Raw genomic sequence first — 21,021 nt, forward strand, 5'->3', positions numbered from 1 at the left:
AAGTTGGTTTATATACACTATTCGAGATATTAAATTTAACAAGCTATAACAAACCATTTAAATTGTTTTTAGTGTGCGGAAATATAGCAAATCGAGCACCAAGCAATACAACACACCGATGTCCAATATTGCATTAAACTGCCGTATGGAACTAAAATGAACTCTGGTTCTGCTACAATACCCCAAACTCCAGTTCACTTGATAATTCACCCTTTAAATGTGACACTGGTTATTAGACAAATAGCCATATGTGTTTCAGTTCGAGCCCCAATCGTTTTCCATAAAGAGATTCGATCACAAACCATTCCGCAACAGAAAACGCGCATGTTTTTATCCGTTCGCAAAGTGACTCACATCCAAACTCTGTATAAAGCACAACTTAACATTCACTTCCATTCACTCACATACCAAAGAAAGTTTAAAAACATCCCAAAGCACTTTATAATACTGTACAACCATACCCGCTTTATTCTCCTATACGAGCACATAAACAAGTTTTAAAAGTGCGCAGCGCAGCAGAGAGCGGGACTTTACCTGTGGGTCCCTCCACGCTGTCGGTGTAAACCTGGGCAGCCAGAATCAGAATAATCACAAACGCCTTCATTTTCATTTTCTCTTCTTTTAGTCCAGTTCGGGAAACAGGAGCAAATCAAACGAGAGGATCCAGCGGTGCAGATGTGAAAGTTGCGGACTCCGGCCCATCGATCCGACAGTATCAGAGAGAGAGAACAGCGCAGAATCGCACCAACAAGCGGAACCAGAGATGAAACTGGCGTCAGGATAAACAGTTTAAACCGGACTGTTTCCTCAGCAGCGCACTTTTCCTCACCCACCACCTCCACCGCTGCTGCTCTCAGCTCTGAGCTCTCTGTGTGCGGGGTGAAGCGCGACATCAACGCCTCCGTGTGGCACAACATGGAATATTAAGTTTTATTTTATTTATTAGGATTTTAGAGTCATATTTTACACAATTTGGTTACATTCATGACTGAAACGGTAGTAACCCTAACCTAACCCTAACCCTAGATTCCTCAATTCACAAGTTCAATGTCAAACAGTCATTGACAATTTAGTATCTCCAATTCATCTCACTTGCATGTCTTTGGACTGTGGGAGGAAACCGGAGCTCCCGAAGGAAACCCACGCAGACACAGGGAGAGCATGCATTTACATTTACTTTTACATTTTTGGCATTTAGCAGACGCCTTTATCCAAAGCGACTTACATTACAGTTACAGTATACTGTCTGAGCAACTGAGGGTTAAGGGCCTTGCTCAAGGGCCCAACAGCAGTAACCTGGCAGTGGTGGGGCTTGAACCAGCGACCTTCTGATTACTAGTCCAGTACCTTAACCACTAGGCTACGGCTTGCCCTACGACTTGCATGCAAACTCCACACAGAAAGGATCCAGACCGCCCCACCTGGGGATCGAACCCAGGACCTTCTTGCTGTGAGGCGACAGTGTTACCCACTGAGCCACCGTGTCACCCCCGTATTTTCAACAACATCAAAAAATCCAATTCTCTTAGGATGATGTACACTCAGTTACTAATTCATCCAACAAAACTACATTATTCTTTCCTTGGACTCACTTTGGGACCGTCTATTATAGGCCTACATGTGTCATGCATCACAGACATGTGTTTCATACATTATGATACAATTGGGGTATTACTAGTATTCAACCATTTTTAGTTTTGGTATTTATAACATACTTATAGTGCATATATTCACCTCAGACGTACACACATTTATTTATTAGGATTTTAACGTTGTGTTTTACACACTTTGGTTACATTCATGACAGAAACAGTAGTTACTGGTTACACAAGATTCTTGAGTTCACAAATTCAATGACAAACACAGTCATGGACAATTTTGTATCTCCTATTCATCTCACGTGCATGTCTTTGGATTGTGGGAGGAAACAGGAGCTCCCGGAGGAAACTCAGGTAGACACAGGGAGAACATGCAACACTCCACACAGAAAGGATCCGGACCGCCCGACCTGGGCATCGAATCCAGGACCTTCTTGCTGTGAGGCAACAGCGCTACCCACAAAAAATCCAAATCTCCTAGTATGATGTACACTCAATTACTAATTAATCAAACACACCTACAGTGTATCACAAAAGTGAGTACACCCCTCACATTTCTGTAAATATTTCATTATATCTTTTCATGGGACAACACTATAGACATGAAACTTGGATATAACTTAGAGTAGTCAGTGTACAACTTGTATAGCAGTGTAGATTTACTGTCTTCTGAAAATAACTCAACACACAGCCATTCATGTCTAAATGGCTGGCAACATAAGTGAGTACACCCCACAGTGAACATGTCCAAATTGTGCCCAAAGTGTCAATATTTTGTGTGACCACCATTATTATCCAGCACTGCCTTAACCCTCCTGGGCATGGAATTCACCAGAGCTGCACAGGTTGCTACTGGAATCCTCTTCCACTCCTCCATGATGACATCACGGAGCTGGTGGATGTTAGACACCTTGAACTCCTCCACCTTCCACTTGAGGATGCGCCACAGGTGCTCAATTGGGTTTAGTCCATCACCTTTACCTTCAGCTTCCTCAGCAAGGCAGTTGTCATCTTGGAGGTTGTGTTTGGGGTCGTTATCCTGTTGGAAAACTGCCATGAGGCCCAGTTTTCGAAGGGAGGGGATCATGCTCTGTTTCAGAATGTCACAGTACATGTTGAAATTCATGTTTCCCTCAATGAACTGCAGCTCCCCAGTGCCAGCAACACTCATGCAGCCCAAGACCATGATGCTACCACCACCATGCTTGACTGTAGGCAAGATACAGTTGTCTTGGTACTTCTCACCAGGGCGCCGCCACACATGATGGACACCATCTGAGCCAAACAAGTTTATCTTGGTCTCGTCAGACCACAGGGCATTCCAGTAATCCATGTTCTTGGACTGCTTGTCTTCAGCAAACTGTTTGCGGGCTTTCTTGTGCGTCAGCTTCCTTCTGGGATGACGACCATGCAGACTGAGTTGATGCAGTGTGCGGCGTATGGTCTGAGCACTGACAGGCTGACCTCCCACGTCTTCAACCTCTGCAGCAATGCTGGCAGCACTCATGTGTCTATTTTTTAAAGCCAACCTCTGGATATGACGCCGAACACGTGGACTCAACTTCTTTGGTCGACCCTGGCGAAGCCTGTTCCGAGTGGAACCTGTCCTGGAAAACCGCTGTATGACCTTGGCCACCATGCTGTAGCTCAGTTTCAGGGTGTTAGCAATCTTCTTATAGCCCAGGCCATCTTTGTGGAGAGCAACAATTCTATTTCTCACATCCTCAGAGAGTTCTTTGCCATGAGGTGCCATGTTGAATATCCAGTGGCCAGTATGAGAGAATTGTACCCAAAACACCAAATTTAACAGCCCTGCTCCCCATTTACACCTGGGACCTTGACACATGACACCAGGGAGGGACAACGACACATTTGGGCACAATTTGGACATGTTCACTGTGGGGTGTACTCACTTATGTTGCCAGCTATTTAGACATTAATGGCTGTGTGTTGAGTTATTTTCAGAAGACAGTAAATCTACACTGCTATATAAGCTGTACACTGACTACTCTAAGTTATATCCAAGTTTCATGTCTATAGTGTTGTCCCATGAAAAGATATAATGAAATATTTGCAGAAATGTGAGGGGTGTACTCACTTTTGTGATACACTGTATATTATCTTCTCTTGGGACTCACTTGCCTTGGGACCGTCTATTATAGGCCTACATGTGTCGTGCATCACAGACATATGTTTCATACATTATGATACAATTGGGGTATTATTAGTATTCAATCATTTTTGGTTTTGGTATTTGTAACATACTTATAATACACCTCGGTGACATTCATGACAGAAACAGTAGTTACTGGTTACACAAGATTCATCAGTTCACAAGTTTAATGTCATACACAGTCATGAATTTAGTATTTCCAGTTCACCTCACTTGCATGTCTTTGGATTGTGTAAGGAAACCGGAGCTCCCGGTGGAAACCCACGCAGACACAGGGAGAACATGCAACACTCCACACAGAAAGGATCCGGACCGCCCCACCTGGGGGTCGAATCCAGGACCTTCTTGCTGTGAGGCAAAACATGGGATATAAGGACGTGTATTTTCAACAACTACAAAAAAATCCAATTCTCTTAGGATGATGTACACTCAATTACTAATTCATCAAACACACCTATATTATGATGTCCTCGCTTTGGGATTGTCTATTATAGGCGTACATGTGACGTGCATAACAGACATTGGTAGTATGCATTAGGATACCAGTTGGGGTATCACTACTATTCAATCATTTTTAATTTTGGTATTTATAACATACTTATAGTGCATATATTCACTTCAAATGTACACACAATGTCTTACATTTGTATTTATACAATAACAAATAAAACACGTAAACAAATAAAAATTATACAAATAAAACATTATTTGTATTTGTTCTGTTTTCAATCAAACTGATTGCAAACCATTGCTGGAAGTTTCTATATACACTGTTTTTATATACAGAAGATTTAAACCCTGGATCCCAGCAGTACTGGGTGAGCATAATTTAGTGCCGTGCCACACGAGCGGCCAAAGTTGACAATTTTGAGTTTAAATGAAAAACATCTAGTTCTCATTCAACCTCAATTCTTTCTTTTGTTAACCTTAATAAATTCTTCTAAAAATGGATCGTGTTTGTCTGGATCCTCACTCCAGACCTGTTCGCCTTGGGAGACCCTACTGGGAGCTCCTAGCTACCGACGACATAACCCTGGAGATCATTAGACCACATAAGCCCTTCCGCCATGACAAGGCCCCGATGACGAATGATCAGTTGTCTATTTAAATCTGGCTAACATAAGACTGCTTCTTATATGCTCATGTATCTATTCAATAAACACTAAATAAATTTATACATATGATAGGATCCAATCTATAAAACAGCAATGTCAAAGACAACTGAGCCATCATCCTATACTCCTATATAAGTTAAAGGTGCCAGAAAAGTTCCTTTATAGAGATGCTATTGAAGATCCAAGGTAGGTTCCCTAAAGAACCCCACAGCTTGTGCTAAAATACACTAATCATTTCATAGTAAAAATAAAAGTCTTCAAAACATTTATGAAAGTAATGATTTATAATTATTTTGCACCATCAAAAGATGCAATAAACCTTTTAGAACTAGCTCTGTACTTGATTACACACCCCTTTGTTAGATCTCGTTTAATTTCCTGAACTGACTTTTCTGACTGAGGTCCTAAGCCTTGGTTTTACGCATCTAGCTCTGATGTCCGGAACTGCTGTATCACATTATCTTAGCCACCCTAAAAGGTACCTGGATTTGGGATAATCTTTTTTTGGCATATAGCACTAGGGAGACAACTTATTAATTCACGAACAAGCTACTGCAGCTGGCTAGAGTGGGAGCTCAGCCACCTTTTGTACAGACATGCCCTACAGCCAAGAGGGATTGCAACTGCAGATAGTCCTACACTAATCCATTCACATTTTTCATATCAATTTAATTTTACACTGTGTTAAGACTTTTTCCCCCCGACAGCCGTCCCTGTGCATGACCTATTTTCACAGTTAGAGTTTTCAGGTAAGTACCATGTTGTGCAGTATGATTCAAAATTGTAATCATGCTAAAAGATTATTTCAGGTTGATGGATGTACCTGTCTACATTATTTGACATATCTGATAAAAAGGACCTGAAGATCAAATTGAAGGGATTAAGACTTTGTCCTTTTTTAGTAAAATGTGTTACAACATTTAGACGGGTGACAATTAAAGGAAAAACTTAAATGCGTAGAGAAACCTCACTCACTTACTCACTCACTCAATTAACCTCTTATCCAATCAGGGTCGCGGGTTGTGCTGGAGCCTATCCCAGCTTTTCAATGGGCGCAAGGCACACAGTAACACCCTGGACGGGGCGCCAGTCCATCACAGGGCAGACACAAATACACACACACACACATTCAACTATAGGGCAATTCAGTGTCTCTTAACATGACTGCATGTTTTTGGACTGTGGGAGGAAACCGGAGCTCCCGGAGGAAACCCACGCAGACTTGGGGAGAACATGCAAACTCCGCACAGAAAGGACCCAGACTGCCCCGCCTGGGGATCAAACCCAGGACCTTCTTGCTTTGAGGCGACAGTGCTACCCACTGATCCACCGTGCCGCCCTGTAGAGGAACCTAATATATTTAAATTAGGACTGTCTAAACTTGACTGACTAAATTAGGATCAACGTGTTAAAAATGTAATCGTGATAAAAAAAAAAAAAATCTAACGATTTTTATTGGGCTATGTTTGTGCCACTTTAAAGACACGCCACTGTGGTAATTTGCGCTGCTTTAACACAGCAACATCGTGTTTATACTGAATAACGATAACGCGGCTCTTCTTCCAGTTTGCGGTTGTGAGTTACAAATTACTCGAGCTGCTGCTGCTACATATTGTGAAATGTGGGGGTGTTTCGAATAATAATTTTTGCTTTCAAAAACCATGAGAAATCATCACTAGATAAAATTACAGTTATTAATTGACGCTTCAATATCATCTTTGGTCAAAGCACACCTTTGTCTCATCAGGCGTCTGCGTGCACGGATACGCGTTACAGGCTAAATGAGCTCAGACAACTTTATTTCAGAGGAATTTGGATGGAAAGCCCATGAACTGTACACGTCGTGGACACATAACAAACACTGGTGTTAAATGGATCGCAATGGACTGTAGACGCTTTAACATAGTAAACGATGTGGGTTGACATGACGTTATACGTGTTGCATCTAAAAAATGGTTTATATTAGTACCCTGAGCGCCTGCTTTCAGTGGCAGGGTTACGAACAGGAAAAGATCCTCACTTTTGCCAGATAATGTGAACAGATTTGTCATTTTAAATAACTGGCTGAAAGATGGGTAGCTGTTAACAACTCTATATAGGCATTGGCTAGCAAGCCGTAGCCTAGTGGTTAAGGCACAGGACTAGTAATCCAAAGGTTGCTGGTTCAAGCCCCACCACTGCTAAGTTGCTGCTGTTGGGCCCTTGAGCAAGGCCCTTAACCCTCAGTTGCTCAGACTGTAACTGTAATGTAAGTCGCTTTGGATAAAGGTGTCTGCTAAATGCTGAAAATGTAAATGTAAAGAGGATTTAGATTTCATAATTTTATCATAATTTTATAATTTTTTTTATTGGGAAACATTTTCTTGCAATAAAAATGTTCATAACTGTTGAAATTTTGCTTTGTTATTTTGACAGTCGATTAATCGTGATTAATTTGCTACTTTAAATGCGATTAATCTCGATTAAAAATTTTAATCGTGTGACAGCCCTAATTCAAATGCTTTTAGAGAAGCATACTAAATTATGCAATTAAATAATTAAAATCCTACTTTGTTTTGTGGTAAATACACATATAGATAGCTAAATTTGGGTTAACATTGCAAGAGGAAGCCGCTCAGGTGGCGCAGCAGTAAAGTACGCTAGTGCACCAGAGTTGGGGTTCTGAATGCATCGCATCAAATCTCGACTCTACATTCCGACTGGGTTGGGCGGCAGCATGAACAACGATTGACTGTTGTTCAGGGTTAGAGGGTAGAGAGTCGGATCATAGGTCCTCATAACTGGTACAACTGCGGCCCCTACTGGCTGACTGATGGTGCCTGCACAGGGCTGGGGAATAATGCTGATGGGGGTGTGACCCTCCGTACACAGTGTCCATTAGTGTATGAACTCGACTCGTGCAGGTGAAAAATGCAGTCTGTACTGATTGCGTACCGGAGGGGGCGCAAGTCAGTTGAGAGGCATCCTCAGTCAGCGGTGAGGGGTCGAACCAGTATAGAGGACGCAATCAGGGTAATTGGACACGACTAGAATAGGGGAGAAAAATTGATAATAATAAAAAAAAAAAAACATTGCAAGAGGAAAAATGACGTTTACAAAAGTGTATTATTTGGGCAGGAATGGTAGAAACTTTAATCATAAATATTGCTTAACTGGCTTCTGTTTTTTCTGTGTTTGATGATAAATTATAAATATATTATACTATAGAAGATTTTGGATCAATGAGTTAAGCAGCACTAGTGTCATCAAACATTAATTAAGGGAATATATTTTGGAAATGGTTAAATTTTCCCAGCAGAGTTCCCACAAGAGCATCGTTTTACAGCTGATTAGGGAAGATTTAACCAGGTACCAAATGTTACGAACTGATTTGTTGGAGTGGAACCTTATGACAGGAGTATATGAGAATCACTAAGTTCTTCATTAGGACCCCGTCAGGTTGTAGTTTTTGTCTGTAGATTTATGTTATTGACTTCCTAACAATGACTGTGAAGCGCATTTAGACTATGTTTCATATTGTTCTATTGTTTAATAATGTTGTGTTTTATGTTATAATAATGAATGTTATGAACAGCAGGTTCACCGTACGATTTGATCAGGGCGAGGACCAGTGGTACAGAAATGAACATTTCACACCAGCTATCGCTCCCACAGACAACCAATTGAATCACCACTTTTGTGAGGCACCGTACTGTGGGTCATCATCCGTTTAGGCTCCTCGTGTGAGCGCTGGGTTGTCGTACAAGATTACACAGAGAGAAAGACAGATGGACTCACTTGCAGAAATACATTTGAGCCCTGCTATGGGAGCGCCTATTACGGATTAACTCATTTAGCCAGACAAGACAAATGAGCAACTCTTTGTACTCCATTTTATTGAATTTAAAAAGGGCGAAGATTATGCTCTGCAGCTTTTCACCTCAAATTTAATAGTGTGGTTGAGGAAACAACTACACAGTGTAACTAAAAGTATTAAATGCATGTTGGGTGATTCTAAAACGTCAGGAGTACAGACAGTTCAGAAGCCAGTTATTCCCCTTGCTACGATACATTCATCTATGTTTTGATTGACTGGATTATAAAACATATGATTATCTGGATCTCAAAAAGAAAGTCTTTGTAGTTCTACAATTACTGACTGTAGTCCATCTGTTTCTCTACATACCTTTTTAGCCTGCTTTCACCCTGTTCTTCAATGGTCAGGACCCCCACAGGACCACCACAGAGCAGGTATTATTTGGGTGGTGGATCATTCTCAGCACTGCAGTGACAATGACATGGTGGGAGAATCAGACACAGCTGGAGTTTTTAAATACCGTGTCCAATCACTGTCCACTCTATTAGACACTCCTACCTAGTTGGTTCACCTTGTAGATGTAAAGTTAGAGGCAATCGCTCATCTATTGCTGCCTTTTGAGTTGGTCATCTTCTAGATCATCATCAGTAGTCACAGGACGCTGTCCACGGGGCGCTGTTGGCTGGATATTTTTGGTTGGTGGGCTTTTCTCAGTCCAGCTGTGACAGTGAGGTGTTTAAAAACTTCAGCAGTGCTGCTGTGTCTTATCACACACTAACACACCACCACCATGTCAGTGTCACTGCTGTGCTGAGAATGATCCACCACCTGAATAATACCTGCTCTGTGGTGGTCCTGGGAGAGTCCTGACCATTGAAGAACAGCATAAAAGGGGACTAACAGAGCATGCAGAGAAACAGATGAACTACAGTCAGTAACTGTAGAACTACAAAGTGGATTACAAATACATTATCTGTTTATGTATTTGTATCTGTGTTTATGTATCTAAATGTTATTGAATACATTTTGGACAGACTGTTTTGTATTCAGGGCGGCTCCGTGGGTAGCACTGTCGCCTCACAGCAAGTAGGTCTTGGGTTCGATCCCCAAGCGGAGCGGTCCGGGTCCTTTCTGTGCAGAGTTTGCATGTTCTCCCCGTTTCTGCGTGGGTTTCCTCCGGGAGCTCCGGTTTCCTCCCACAGTCCAAAAACATGCAGTCAGGTTAATTGGAGACACTGAATTGCCCTATAGGTGAATGGGTGTGTGTATGCGTGTGTATGTGTGACTGCCCTGCGATGGACTGGCGCCCCGTCCAGGGTGTTACTGTGTGCCTTGCGCCCATTGGAAAGCTACGATAGGCTCCAGCAACCCCCCACACAGGCCCCCCCTGTGACCATAACTGGATAAGCGGTTAAGAAAGTGAGTGACTGAGTGTTTTGTGTTCACCTAGCAATCCTTTCTTAAATAATTCTGTTTAACTATAAACTTATCTGTGGTAATTCAGAATATATTAGAATAAAGGGAATACAGATAAACAAAGTAGTTTATGTTATTATGTTAATTATTATTAATAAATAGTCCAAGTTGGTTTTATACTGAGTGGACAATACGTTCCACTCAGTGGAATATATGCAGTCTGGGCACATTCACAGCCTCTAGTCACAGCCACCAATGCTTTATCACCACCTAGAGGGTAGAATGTAGATGACTCTTCCAATTTTGCAGTAACATAAACAACTACTGTGGAGGAGAGCCAGGGTCGCGTAGGCAGCTGGCGTCATGAGTAAAAACTATACAAATACTCAGAAACGGATGTGTTATCTCCAGCTCTTACTCAGAATAGAAACTAAAGTTTGGGTTACTTTTAGATTTTCTTGTTAAACCAGGACCTTACTATCAGTGGCGTAACTAGGAGCTCATGGACCCCTGTGCAAAAATTTTTTTGGGCCCCCTCAACAACACCGATCAGCCATAACATTAAAACCACCTCCTTGTTTCTACACTCACTGTCCATTTTATCGGCTTTACTTACCATATAGAAGCACTTTGTAGTTCTACAATTACTGACTGTAGTCCATCTGTTTCTCTACATACCTTTTTAGCCTGTTTTCACCCTGTTCTTCAATGGTCAGGACCCCCACAGGACCACCACAGAGCAGGTATTATTTGGATGGTGGATCATTCTCAGCACTGCAGTGACACTGACAAGGTGATGGTGTGTTAGTGTGTGTTGTGCTGGTATGAGTGGATAAGACACAGCACCTCACTTTCAGTGCTGGACTGAGAATAGTCCACCAACCAAAAACATCCAGCCAACAGCGCTCCATGGGCAGCGTCCTGTGACCACTGATAAAGGTCTAGATGACCAACTCAAACAGCAGCAATAGATGAGCGATCGTCTCTGACTTTACATCTACAAGGTGGACCAACTAGGTAGGAGTGTCTAATAGAGTGGACAGTGAGTGGACACGGTATTTAAAAACTCCAGCAGCATTGCTGTGTCTGATCCACTCATACCAGCACAACACACACTAACACACCACCACCATGTCTGTGTCACTGCAGTGCTGAGAATGATCCACCACCTATGTAATACCTGCTCTTTAGTGGTCCTGTGGGGGTCCTGACCATTGAAGAACAGGGTGAAAGCAGGCTAAAAAGGTATGTAGAGAAACAGATGGACTACAGTCAGTAATTGCAGAACTACAAAGTGCTCCTATATGGTAAGTGGAGCTGATAAAATGGACAGTGAGTGTAGAAACAAGGAGGTGGTTTTAATGTTATGGCTGATCTGTGTGTGTGTGTGTATACAGTATATATATATATATATATATATATATATATATATATATATATATATATATATATATATATATATATATATATATATATATATATATATATATATATATATATATATATATATATATATATATATATATATATATATATATATATATATATATATATATATACTGTATATACTGTATATATATATGTATGTCAAGGAGGGCCCACCCCAGTGTCCCTGCACTTCCAATCCAGCTCCCATACTTCCAATCCAGGGGCGGCACGGTGGCTAAGTGGGTAGCACTGTCGCCTAACACCAAGAGGGTCCTGGGTTTGATCCCCAGGTGAGGCAGTCTGGGTCCTTTCTGTGTGGAGTTTGCATGTTCTCCCAATGTCCACATCAGTTTCCTCCCACAGTCCAAAGATATGCAAGTTGGGTAAATTGGAGATACTAAATTGTCCATGACTGTGTTCAATATAAACTGATGAACCATGAACAGATGAACTTCCAATCCATTATTCAAAAATGTATTTGACACTCACCAGATCTAAACCTCCTCCTCTTGCACCCTTTTTGAAAGTTTTGGGCCAAAGACTGCAATGTCAATCTCATCCCCTAAAGAACTGAACAGTTTTCTACTTCAAAAATACTTTACCATCCCACAGCAAATTAATTCAGGAATTGTTCAGTCTATTCAGATGTGCTAATATCTGATATACTTCACACATTTTAACCTGGCTCTCTTAATTAAAATTCTAATAGTGCCTTTGTATCAGACACACCGCTCTAGTAGCTCTTGTACTTAATTACCCTCCACACTTGTATATTGATTTCTTGAAATACAAACTAGCGGTGCTTTGCCGCCTCACCGGATATATCCACAGAGTCTGTTTTTACTTCTCAATGGGTTGCATGATTGGTCATTTATTAACCCATGGTGGGAGGAAATCAACCACAACATTATTTTCTTTGGACTCTTTTTAGCACTAATTTCCTGTCTGCATAAAGGCAGTCCATAAACCATACTATACTTCATCTCACTTTAGATACAATGTAATCATATATACTGTACGTGGTAGACAAAATATTGGTTAAACCAATAAAAAGGAGCTTGACTTTCTGACAGGGATTAAAGACATGTAACATGATAGTTGTAAAATGCTCCAAACGCGCAGCCACACAAATTATTACAGAATCAAATACGCAGCTTTAATAACCGGTGTCCAAAAAACTGAAATTCAGGGCAGGGCTGCCATATGAAAATCATTTTTAATATATAGGGCAGTTGTAGTCTAGTTGTTAAGATACTAGACTAGTAATCAAAAGGTTGCTGGTTCAAGACCCACCACTGCCAGGTTGTCACTGTTGAGACCTTAACCCTCAATTGCCTAGACAGTTTACTGTTTGGATAAAAAGCTTTGGATAAAAAGTGACTGCTAAATGCCAAAAATGTAAATGTAAACATCAAAGGATGGAGCTGTATAAATTGGAATAAGTAGCATAAAACCTGGACCACTGAGCAATGAAAAAGTCAACATTTACAAATACAGCTACATCCAGAGAGATTTGTTTAAAAGAAGCTGTATTTTTATTATAGGCCTTTGTGCACCCTATGGTGCAAGCACTTTTTTTAAAAATAAAAGTACCATATTTTAGGCACATCAACATGGGTTGGTGCATTTGGTCACTTTTTGTTGGAAGCTTGAAAGGTCTTTCCATGTCTGCATGGATTTTCTTCAGGTACTGTGGTCATCCCTTCTACCCCCACCCCCCGGGTTGATTAGCTGGTCAAAATCTCCCCCAAGGTGTAAGAACGTAAATGTGTATGTGTTGCCCTGTAATGGATTGTCTCTCCTTTTAGAGTGTATTCCTTACACCTGTTTTAGATGGCATATATGTCACTATGATCCACACCAGGATAAAGCAGTTAGTAAAAATGTAAGAAATGAAAAACATTAAGTAGGTATAATCACAAAGGTAATTATATTAGCTCCCGTAATTACATTAAACATTATTTACTGGTGTTTATATTTTTTGTCTGGGACAATCACATCTAAGGACAAGCACAGAAGTCCACTGTGTTAAATTTGTAAGCAATAAAAAAGAAACTAGTGTACTTGCTTAACCTGAGAGGCAGAAGAAATGTAATCAGGCCATCCTGTTCTTTGTCATTACATTGAGGACATTATTTAAACAATTGTTTAGTTTTTTTTTCCAGATCTTTCCATTTAAATGTGCAAGTACAGTAAGTAAAATACTGATAATTGCACTTTTTAGATGTTAAATAAATTGACAAACCAATATACACATTATTAGCAAAGTTATGTGGGCACCCTTACTTTTATTACGTTCAGGTGTTTCAGCAATACCTATTGTTAGCAGCTGAATAGAAATAAATTGAATTATATGCTTTCAATTTTGTGTCAGAAAAAAATGTGGCGTAAGCAACTTTGTCCATGGCACGATTGATGCTGTAGGACTGGATGGTTTAAATATATCAAAAACTGCTGATCTTTAGTATTTAAACACAGCAGTCTCAGTGTCAGTTCTGTGGGCAGAAATACTTAGAAATTTTAGAGGAGAATTTATATAGATTTAGCTGTCAGAATATCATCTCAGAACACACGACACATCAGATCATGAGGAAGATACATCAGCAGAAGACCACTCTAAAAACAGCATTCTGAAGCTACAGTGGATGCAGGTTTAGCAGAATTTGACAGTTTGAGATCAGAAATCAAGAATTTTGAATTTTACTGTGACATGGGAATGATAGAGTCAGAATTTGGCATAAACACTCACTCACTTTCTTAACCGCTTATCCAATTAGGGGGGTGCTGGAGCCAATCCCAGCTTTTCAATGGGCGCAAGGCACACAGTAGCGCCCTGGACGGGGTGCCAGTCCATTGCAGGGCAGACACACATACATAATGCTCCGGTCCTGGAGATCTGGGGTCTGGGCGGTCTGGTGCTCGCATGTTTTGTCAGATTTGCTGGCGCTGCGTGTTGGCTTCTAGTTGCGTCCAGTTTCAGCTGGAGCTGTCCACCCTGAATATAGACAAAGGCGCAGAGCTTGGGGGTTCTTGGTCATCGAAACTTGTGGTGATCAGGGATGTTGGGTTGCTGTCGTTTTGCCTCTCTTATCTGATCACTCAGGTTTGATGACGGTGGGGGAGGTGGGCGCTGATGTCCTGCGAAAGCCTTCATGAACTTGTTACCTGCTCACTCTCCCTTTTAGTTATGCTGTAATATATAGTGGGCGGAGTCTAAAGCTACTCTCTGTAAAACTGATATTTTACTTAATTCACATTTTACATTTTTAACTACATTTTCTGTTGTTTTACCCCGAGGTGGTTCTGAGGGAAACCTGTTTACCCGCCCGAGGTTAAGGAATGAAGTCGAGACTGACATGCCAACAATGCTGCTCCTGCCAGATGTGATGGTAACCTGGCATGTTTGCACCAAGAATGTCAAGAACTCACTACAGACTTTATCGCAGACTAGACTGAATAATAACTCTAATTATTTTTGCTAGTTTTAACTTGTAGTTCATTTTAATTTGTGTGTGTATGATTTGTGTAAATCTTATTTATTCAAATTATCCTCCAGGCCACCCAAGAAGGATGGGGGTCTCTGCTGAGTCTGGTTCCTCTCAAGGTTTCTTCCTGTAATCTTAAGGGAGCTTTTCCTTGCCACTGTCGCCCTCGGCTTGCTCAACAGGGGTTTTTGTATCTGTTGGTCCTGGATTCTGTAAAGTTGGTTTGAGACAATGTCTATTGTAAAAAGTGCTGTACAAATAAAGTTGACTTGACTTGACATAAACACACCCATTCACCTATAGGGCAATTCAGTACCTCCAATTAACCTGACTGCATATTTTTGGACTTTGGGAGGAAACCGGAGCTCCCGGAAGAAACCCACGCAGACACAGGGAGAACATGCAAACTCCGCACAGAAAGGACCTGGACCTTCTTGCTGTGAGGCGACAGTTCTACCCACCGATGGCATAAACAGTATGAATGAATGTTGACCCTCAACAGGGCACTCAGGTGGCGCAGTGGTAAAACACGCTAGCACACCAGAGCTGACATTTCGAACTCGTCGGTTCGAAACTCAGCTCTGATACTCAGCTGGGTTGGGCTGGGTGCCTACATGAACAATGATTGGCTGTTGTTCATACAAGGTGGGAGCCGGACGGACGGGACCTCATAACTGAGGCAATTATGACCTCTGCTGGCTGGTTGATGGCACCTGTGCAGAGTCGAGGAATAATGAGCTGATCAGGGTGTGGCTCTCCATACACAAAGCTGATCTGCATATGAACTCGCCTCACCAGCTCAAGCTGCTGTTGGTGTTATGCTGTTGGGAGTGTTTAATTTTTGTTTTATATTTATGGCACACACTGTTCTCCCTAATACTGAAGAAGCACTGTTGATTGTCACAGCCACTGCCACATCTTTAAGGTCACATTTTATCTCCCAGATATTTTATAAATGCACTTTATCTTAAAGCACAAATAATCCTAAACTGCTTTTATTAGCATGGTTGGTTTCATTATGATGTACCCATTACATTATATCAGTATCCTTTGCATGCTGTAACCTGAATGTCTCTAAGATTAAAATCTGCTCTAGTGCAGTACTTGTATTTAATTACCCTTCACACATGGACATTGATTTCTTGAAATTCAAACCAGCATTACTGTTGTCTAATTGGATGTTTTTTTTCCTTCAAATGTCTGTGCAACAGGGCCCTTAGCGCCTAAGATTGACAGAAAGTAAGCCACAAAACTTGAGCTCTTTTTAGCTCTGTTGTCCTGTATTGAAACAACCCACAAGCCATACCACACTACACCGATCAGCCATAACATTAAAACCACCTCCTCGTTTCTACACTCACTGTCCATTTTATCAGCTCCACTTACCATATAGAAGCACATACCTTTTTAACCCTCTTTTACTCTGTTCTTCAATGGTCAGGACCCCCACAGGACCACCACAAAGCAGGTATTATTTGGGTGGTGGATCATTCTCAGCACTGCAGTGACACTGACATGGTGGTGGTGTGTTAGTGTGTGTTGTGCTGGTATGAGTGGATAAGACACAGCAGCGCTGATGGAGTTTTTAAACACCTCACTGTCACTGCTGGACTGAGAACAGTCCACCAACCAAAAATATATCCAGCCAACAGCGCCACTGATGAAGGTCTAGAAGATGACCAACTCAAACAGCAGCAATAGATGAGCGATCGTCTCTGACTTTATATCTACAAGGTGGACCAACTAGGTAGGAGTGTCTAATAGAGTGGACAGTGAGTGGGCACGGTATTTAAAAACTCCAGCAGCATTGCTGTGTCTGATCCACTCATACCAGCACAACACACACTAACACATCACCACCATGTCAGTGTCACTGCAGTGCTGAGAATGATCCACCACCTAAATAATACCTGCTCTGTGGTGGTCCTGACCATTGAAGAACAGGGTGAAAGCAGGCTAAAAAGGTATGTAGAGAAACAGATGGACTACAGTCAGTAATTGTAGAACTACAAAGTGCTTCTATATGGTAAAATGGACAGTGAGTGTAGAAACAAGGAGGTGGCTGATCAGTGTATATTACAGTTATGGCTGATCAGTGTATATTACAGTTTACAGGATGTGTAACTGTATAGGCTTTGTAAAGTGATACACTGTTGATGACGTTCCGAATGTTTTTAAAACCATATCCCTAGCTCAGTGTACAAATATGTACTTCTCTTACAAGATTTAATGTAAAAGTCATTTCACCATGTAGACAACAGATCATAACAAACCATGCCAACATCTCCCCAATTTAAAAACCACTTCCCTTTACAAAACACTTTTAGTACATTCCTAAATCAAACCTACAGCAAATCAGAGTAAAAGAACAGTTTTATGATTCGTAGCCAGAAGCAATTCATCAATACAGACAATAATTTAGCATCAGTCGTGTGGGACCAGTTGTAATCCCAAATAAGATTTGACATCTGAAAAAGGCTTAGCAACAACTGGTGTTGGTTATCATATCTAAAACCCCAAATATATCATGTCAGGGCAAGTTACAAATCCATGACACAAGCAAAATAGCATCTAAAACTTTAGTGAATGATCTATGTTTTCAAAATAAAAGTTCCAAACAAAAATGTCTGCAATTTCTTTTCTTTCTCAGGTATATTTAAGCACTTTTATGCTTTTTGCATCCTTTCCTTTGGGTAACAGTGGACCACTTAGCTTAAATGCAAATCATTTAGCAGATGCTTTTATCCAAAGCGACTTACAATTATGGCAGCTTACAATTCAAGGAACTGAGGGTTAAGAATCTCGCTCAGGGGCCCAACAGTGGCAACTTGGCGATGGTGGGGCTTGAACTGGCAAACTTCTAATTACTAGTCCAGCTACCAAGCAGAATAGCTTTATTTGTTAGATACACCGACTAGGCATAACATGATGACCACTGACAGGTAAAGTGAATAACACTGATTATCTCTTCATCACGGCACCTGTTAGTGGGTGGGATATATTAGGCAGCAAGTGAACATTTTATCCTTGGAGTTGATGTGTTAGAAGCAGGAAAAATGGGTAAGCATAAGTGATGGCTAGACGACTGGGTCAGAGCATCTCCAAGACTGCAGCTCTGGGAACATCCCAGTTCCCAGTCTGCAGTGGTCAGTATCTATCAAAAGTGGTCCAAGGAAGGAACAGTGGTAAATCGGCGACAGGGTGATGAGCGGCCAAGGCTCACTGATGCACGTGGGTAGCGAAGGCTGGCCCCTGTGGTCCGATCCAACAGACGAGCTACTGTAGCTCAAATTGCTGAAGAAGTTAATGCTGGTTCTGATAGAAAGGTGTCAGAATACACAGTGCATCACAGTTGCAGGCTGTTTTGGCAGCAAAAGGGGGACCAACACAATATTAAGAAGGTGGTCATAATGTTATGTCTGATCAGGATATACATATATGTAGTATAGTGTAATACAGTGCAATGAAACTCTTTTTTTTTCAGATCCCAGTCCCTGGAGCCGAGAGAGTTAAACACCTTGATAAAGGCCCTTGCCTAACAGCAGAGGCATATCAGAGCCGGGATTTAAATCCACAAACATCCCACTAGGCTACCATTGTCCCTTGTTAAGTACAGAGTTAATAATTTGATGATTTCATGACCAACAGGCAACTCCCCACTGGATCTTGGACACACCAATCAGTGGACTTTGTGACTGATCTTTCAAAATCAGAATGTAACACTAACCTACTGGTTGTAATCAATTGGCTTTCTAAGGATTGTTGTCTCATCCCTCTTCCAGGTCTTCTCACTACACAAAAGACTGCACAGGTCATTTTTCATCAGGTCTTCCACCACGGGCGGCTCGTTCCTTAGGGCGATCGGGCGACGCACCACAAAAGGGCGAAAAGGCGAAATTTAACCAGTGTTAAACTTGCTGTGACTGTTCTGGACAGTCTGTCTTGCCTCTGAATATCGTAGTCCAATCAGCGTCGAGTTGTGTTCCGTACAGTACCGCCCCTTTTCAGTCTGATTGAAAATCGCCCGGATTGCTCTGAAAGACTCTCATGTTAAGGCACTTTTTTTCAAACTGTAGGCACTGCAATACAATCTGTATGGGTTCCGGGAGGGCTCGCACTTATGTGCTTGCGTCACACGTAACCTGGTGTAGCGATAATTGGAGCAGCTAGCGATCTCGTCACCATGACTACCATCACCTCAGTTCGGAGCAACTCCATCGTGTCATTAAGGGAAATGCCATTCAGTCGTCATAGTAATCAGGATAAATTAGCAACTAAAGAATTAGGGCCACCCAGACCAAATTTAAACATCAAGCAAGTATCTACAAAGGGGGGGAAATCCCCCCAAATCAAACCTACTGCATTGTATCTCCCCAATTGTTTAATTGTACTTCTTTATTCACTGCACATCAGCCCCGATGCCAATCTTTATTCTGGATCTGCTGCACCTAAAATAAAATGCTATCTGATGAAGACTGAATTAAATTGTTAGTGTGAAGGCTTTACTTAATTTTATGATTAATGGTAAAGCTGGTCTGTCTTCATGTTCAAAATATTTGTGAGGGCAAACTGACAGATGACTTAAGATGTTAATTATTTATGCTTTAATTTACCCATTGAACGGGTCACCTTGACTATCATCGCAACAATTGCCCCCCCCTGAGAGATTTGGCAGGAGCCGCCACTTCCACCACTACGGCCTATTGTGGTACCAACTACACTTTCCAGGTATGGAGGGACTTCATGAAATGGGTAGGCATAAATGTCATTCTAACATGGTGTCATAATTCAGAATCTAACCGTCAAGTAGAGAAACCTAACCAAAACCTTGTACATTACCTTTGTAGCTACTGTGAAAAGTGATTAGGATGTACAGTATGTTTTACTATTAGTGCTCTGTGTTAGTTTTTATGTAAATTCTTAGTGAATAAATCACCTGCTATAGTGTTTACTGACTGTTTGTTGAATTTCAGTCATTACAGCAGACATCCCAAGTCTCCCGGAAGTTCCGGGAGTCTCCCGCATTTACATAGCAGCTCCCTGATACCCACAAGTCAGATAAAATCTCCCGGAATCTAGAACAAGAGGCCAAGAACGCACACACGCGCACGCAGGCGACACCGACTTTTTTCCACGATCGCGTATTAAATCCGTTATCTGATATACAATCTAGCACACTGTGTAGGAAACATAAATCAATTGTCTAATTCACTATCTAGTGCACTACGTAGGGAACAGAAATTCATATCTAAAATACTATCTAGTGCACTATGTAGGGAACATAAATCTGTTATCTGATATACAATTTAGTGCACTATGTAGGGAACATAAATCTGTTATCTGATATACAATTTAGTGCACTATGTAGGGAACCTAAATCCGTTAACTAATACGCTACCTAAGGCATTATGTAAGAAACATAAGTCTATTATCTAGTACACTATCTAGTGCACTATGTAGGGAACATAAATCTATTATCTTTCACACTATCTAGTGCACTATGTGTAGTACACATTAATGTGTTTGAGACGCGAACAGTTAGCTTAGTAGCTCAGTTAGCAGCTCCTAAAAGTTCTGTTATCACCCATATTCTTCGGTGTGTGCGAGAGGTGTGGGGGTTGTTGGGGTCGAGGTCCGGTTACCTCCCTGAAATGAGTTTTTGCAACTTGGGATGTCTGTTACAGTCATTGTGCTTTCGTTATGCTCTTTACGTATGTTTCCTCTGGGCACTGCTGTTTTCTCACACGTTTCATATATATATGCCCATAGGTGGACTGGCCACTGTAAATCATCTCTGGGTATAAGTAAATGTGAATAAGTGAGCATGGCACTGCAATGGATTTTACAGCAATACTAATCTGGATAAAGCTGAAGTACAAAACAAATGAGCCTCAGTTATTATTCATAACCATGTTCTGTTGTTCATCATTTATATTACAACAAAACAACCATTAAAATGCAACTGTGGCGCATTAGGAAAGTAAAACCTCCACTTTGCTGAATAGAACAA

At 41.3% G+C, this 21,021-nt stretch overlaps 1 protein-coding gene across 8 annotated transcripts in view; it reads right to left on the minus strand.

Moving 5' to 3' along the window:
- Positions 1 to 733, minus strand: part of ptprub (protein tyrosine phosphatase receptor type Ub) — a 516,837-nt gene extending 516,104 nt beyond the window's left edge. For all 8 annotated transcript variants that reach the window (XM_062991362.1, XM_062991366.1, XM_062991365.1 and 5 more), the window contains exon 1: positions 535 to 733. In XM_062991362.1, the coding sequence (XP_062847432.1) occupies positions 535 to 610 (76 nt within the window). In that variant the 5' untranslated portion in view covers positions 611 to 733. The remainder of the gene's footprint in view (positions 1 to 534) is intronic.
- Positions 734 to 21,021: the final 20,288 nt, after the last annotated feature.

Source organism: Trichomycterus rosablanca, chromosome 3, assembly GCF_030014385.1.
Source record: "Trichomycterus rosablanca isolate fTriRos1 chromosome 3, fTriRos1.hap1, whole genome shotgun sequence".
NCBI lineage: Eukaryota > Metazoa > Chordata > Actinopteri > Siluriformes > Trichomycteridae > Trichomycterus > Trichomycterus rosablanca.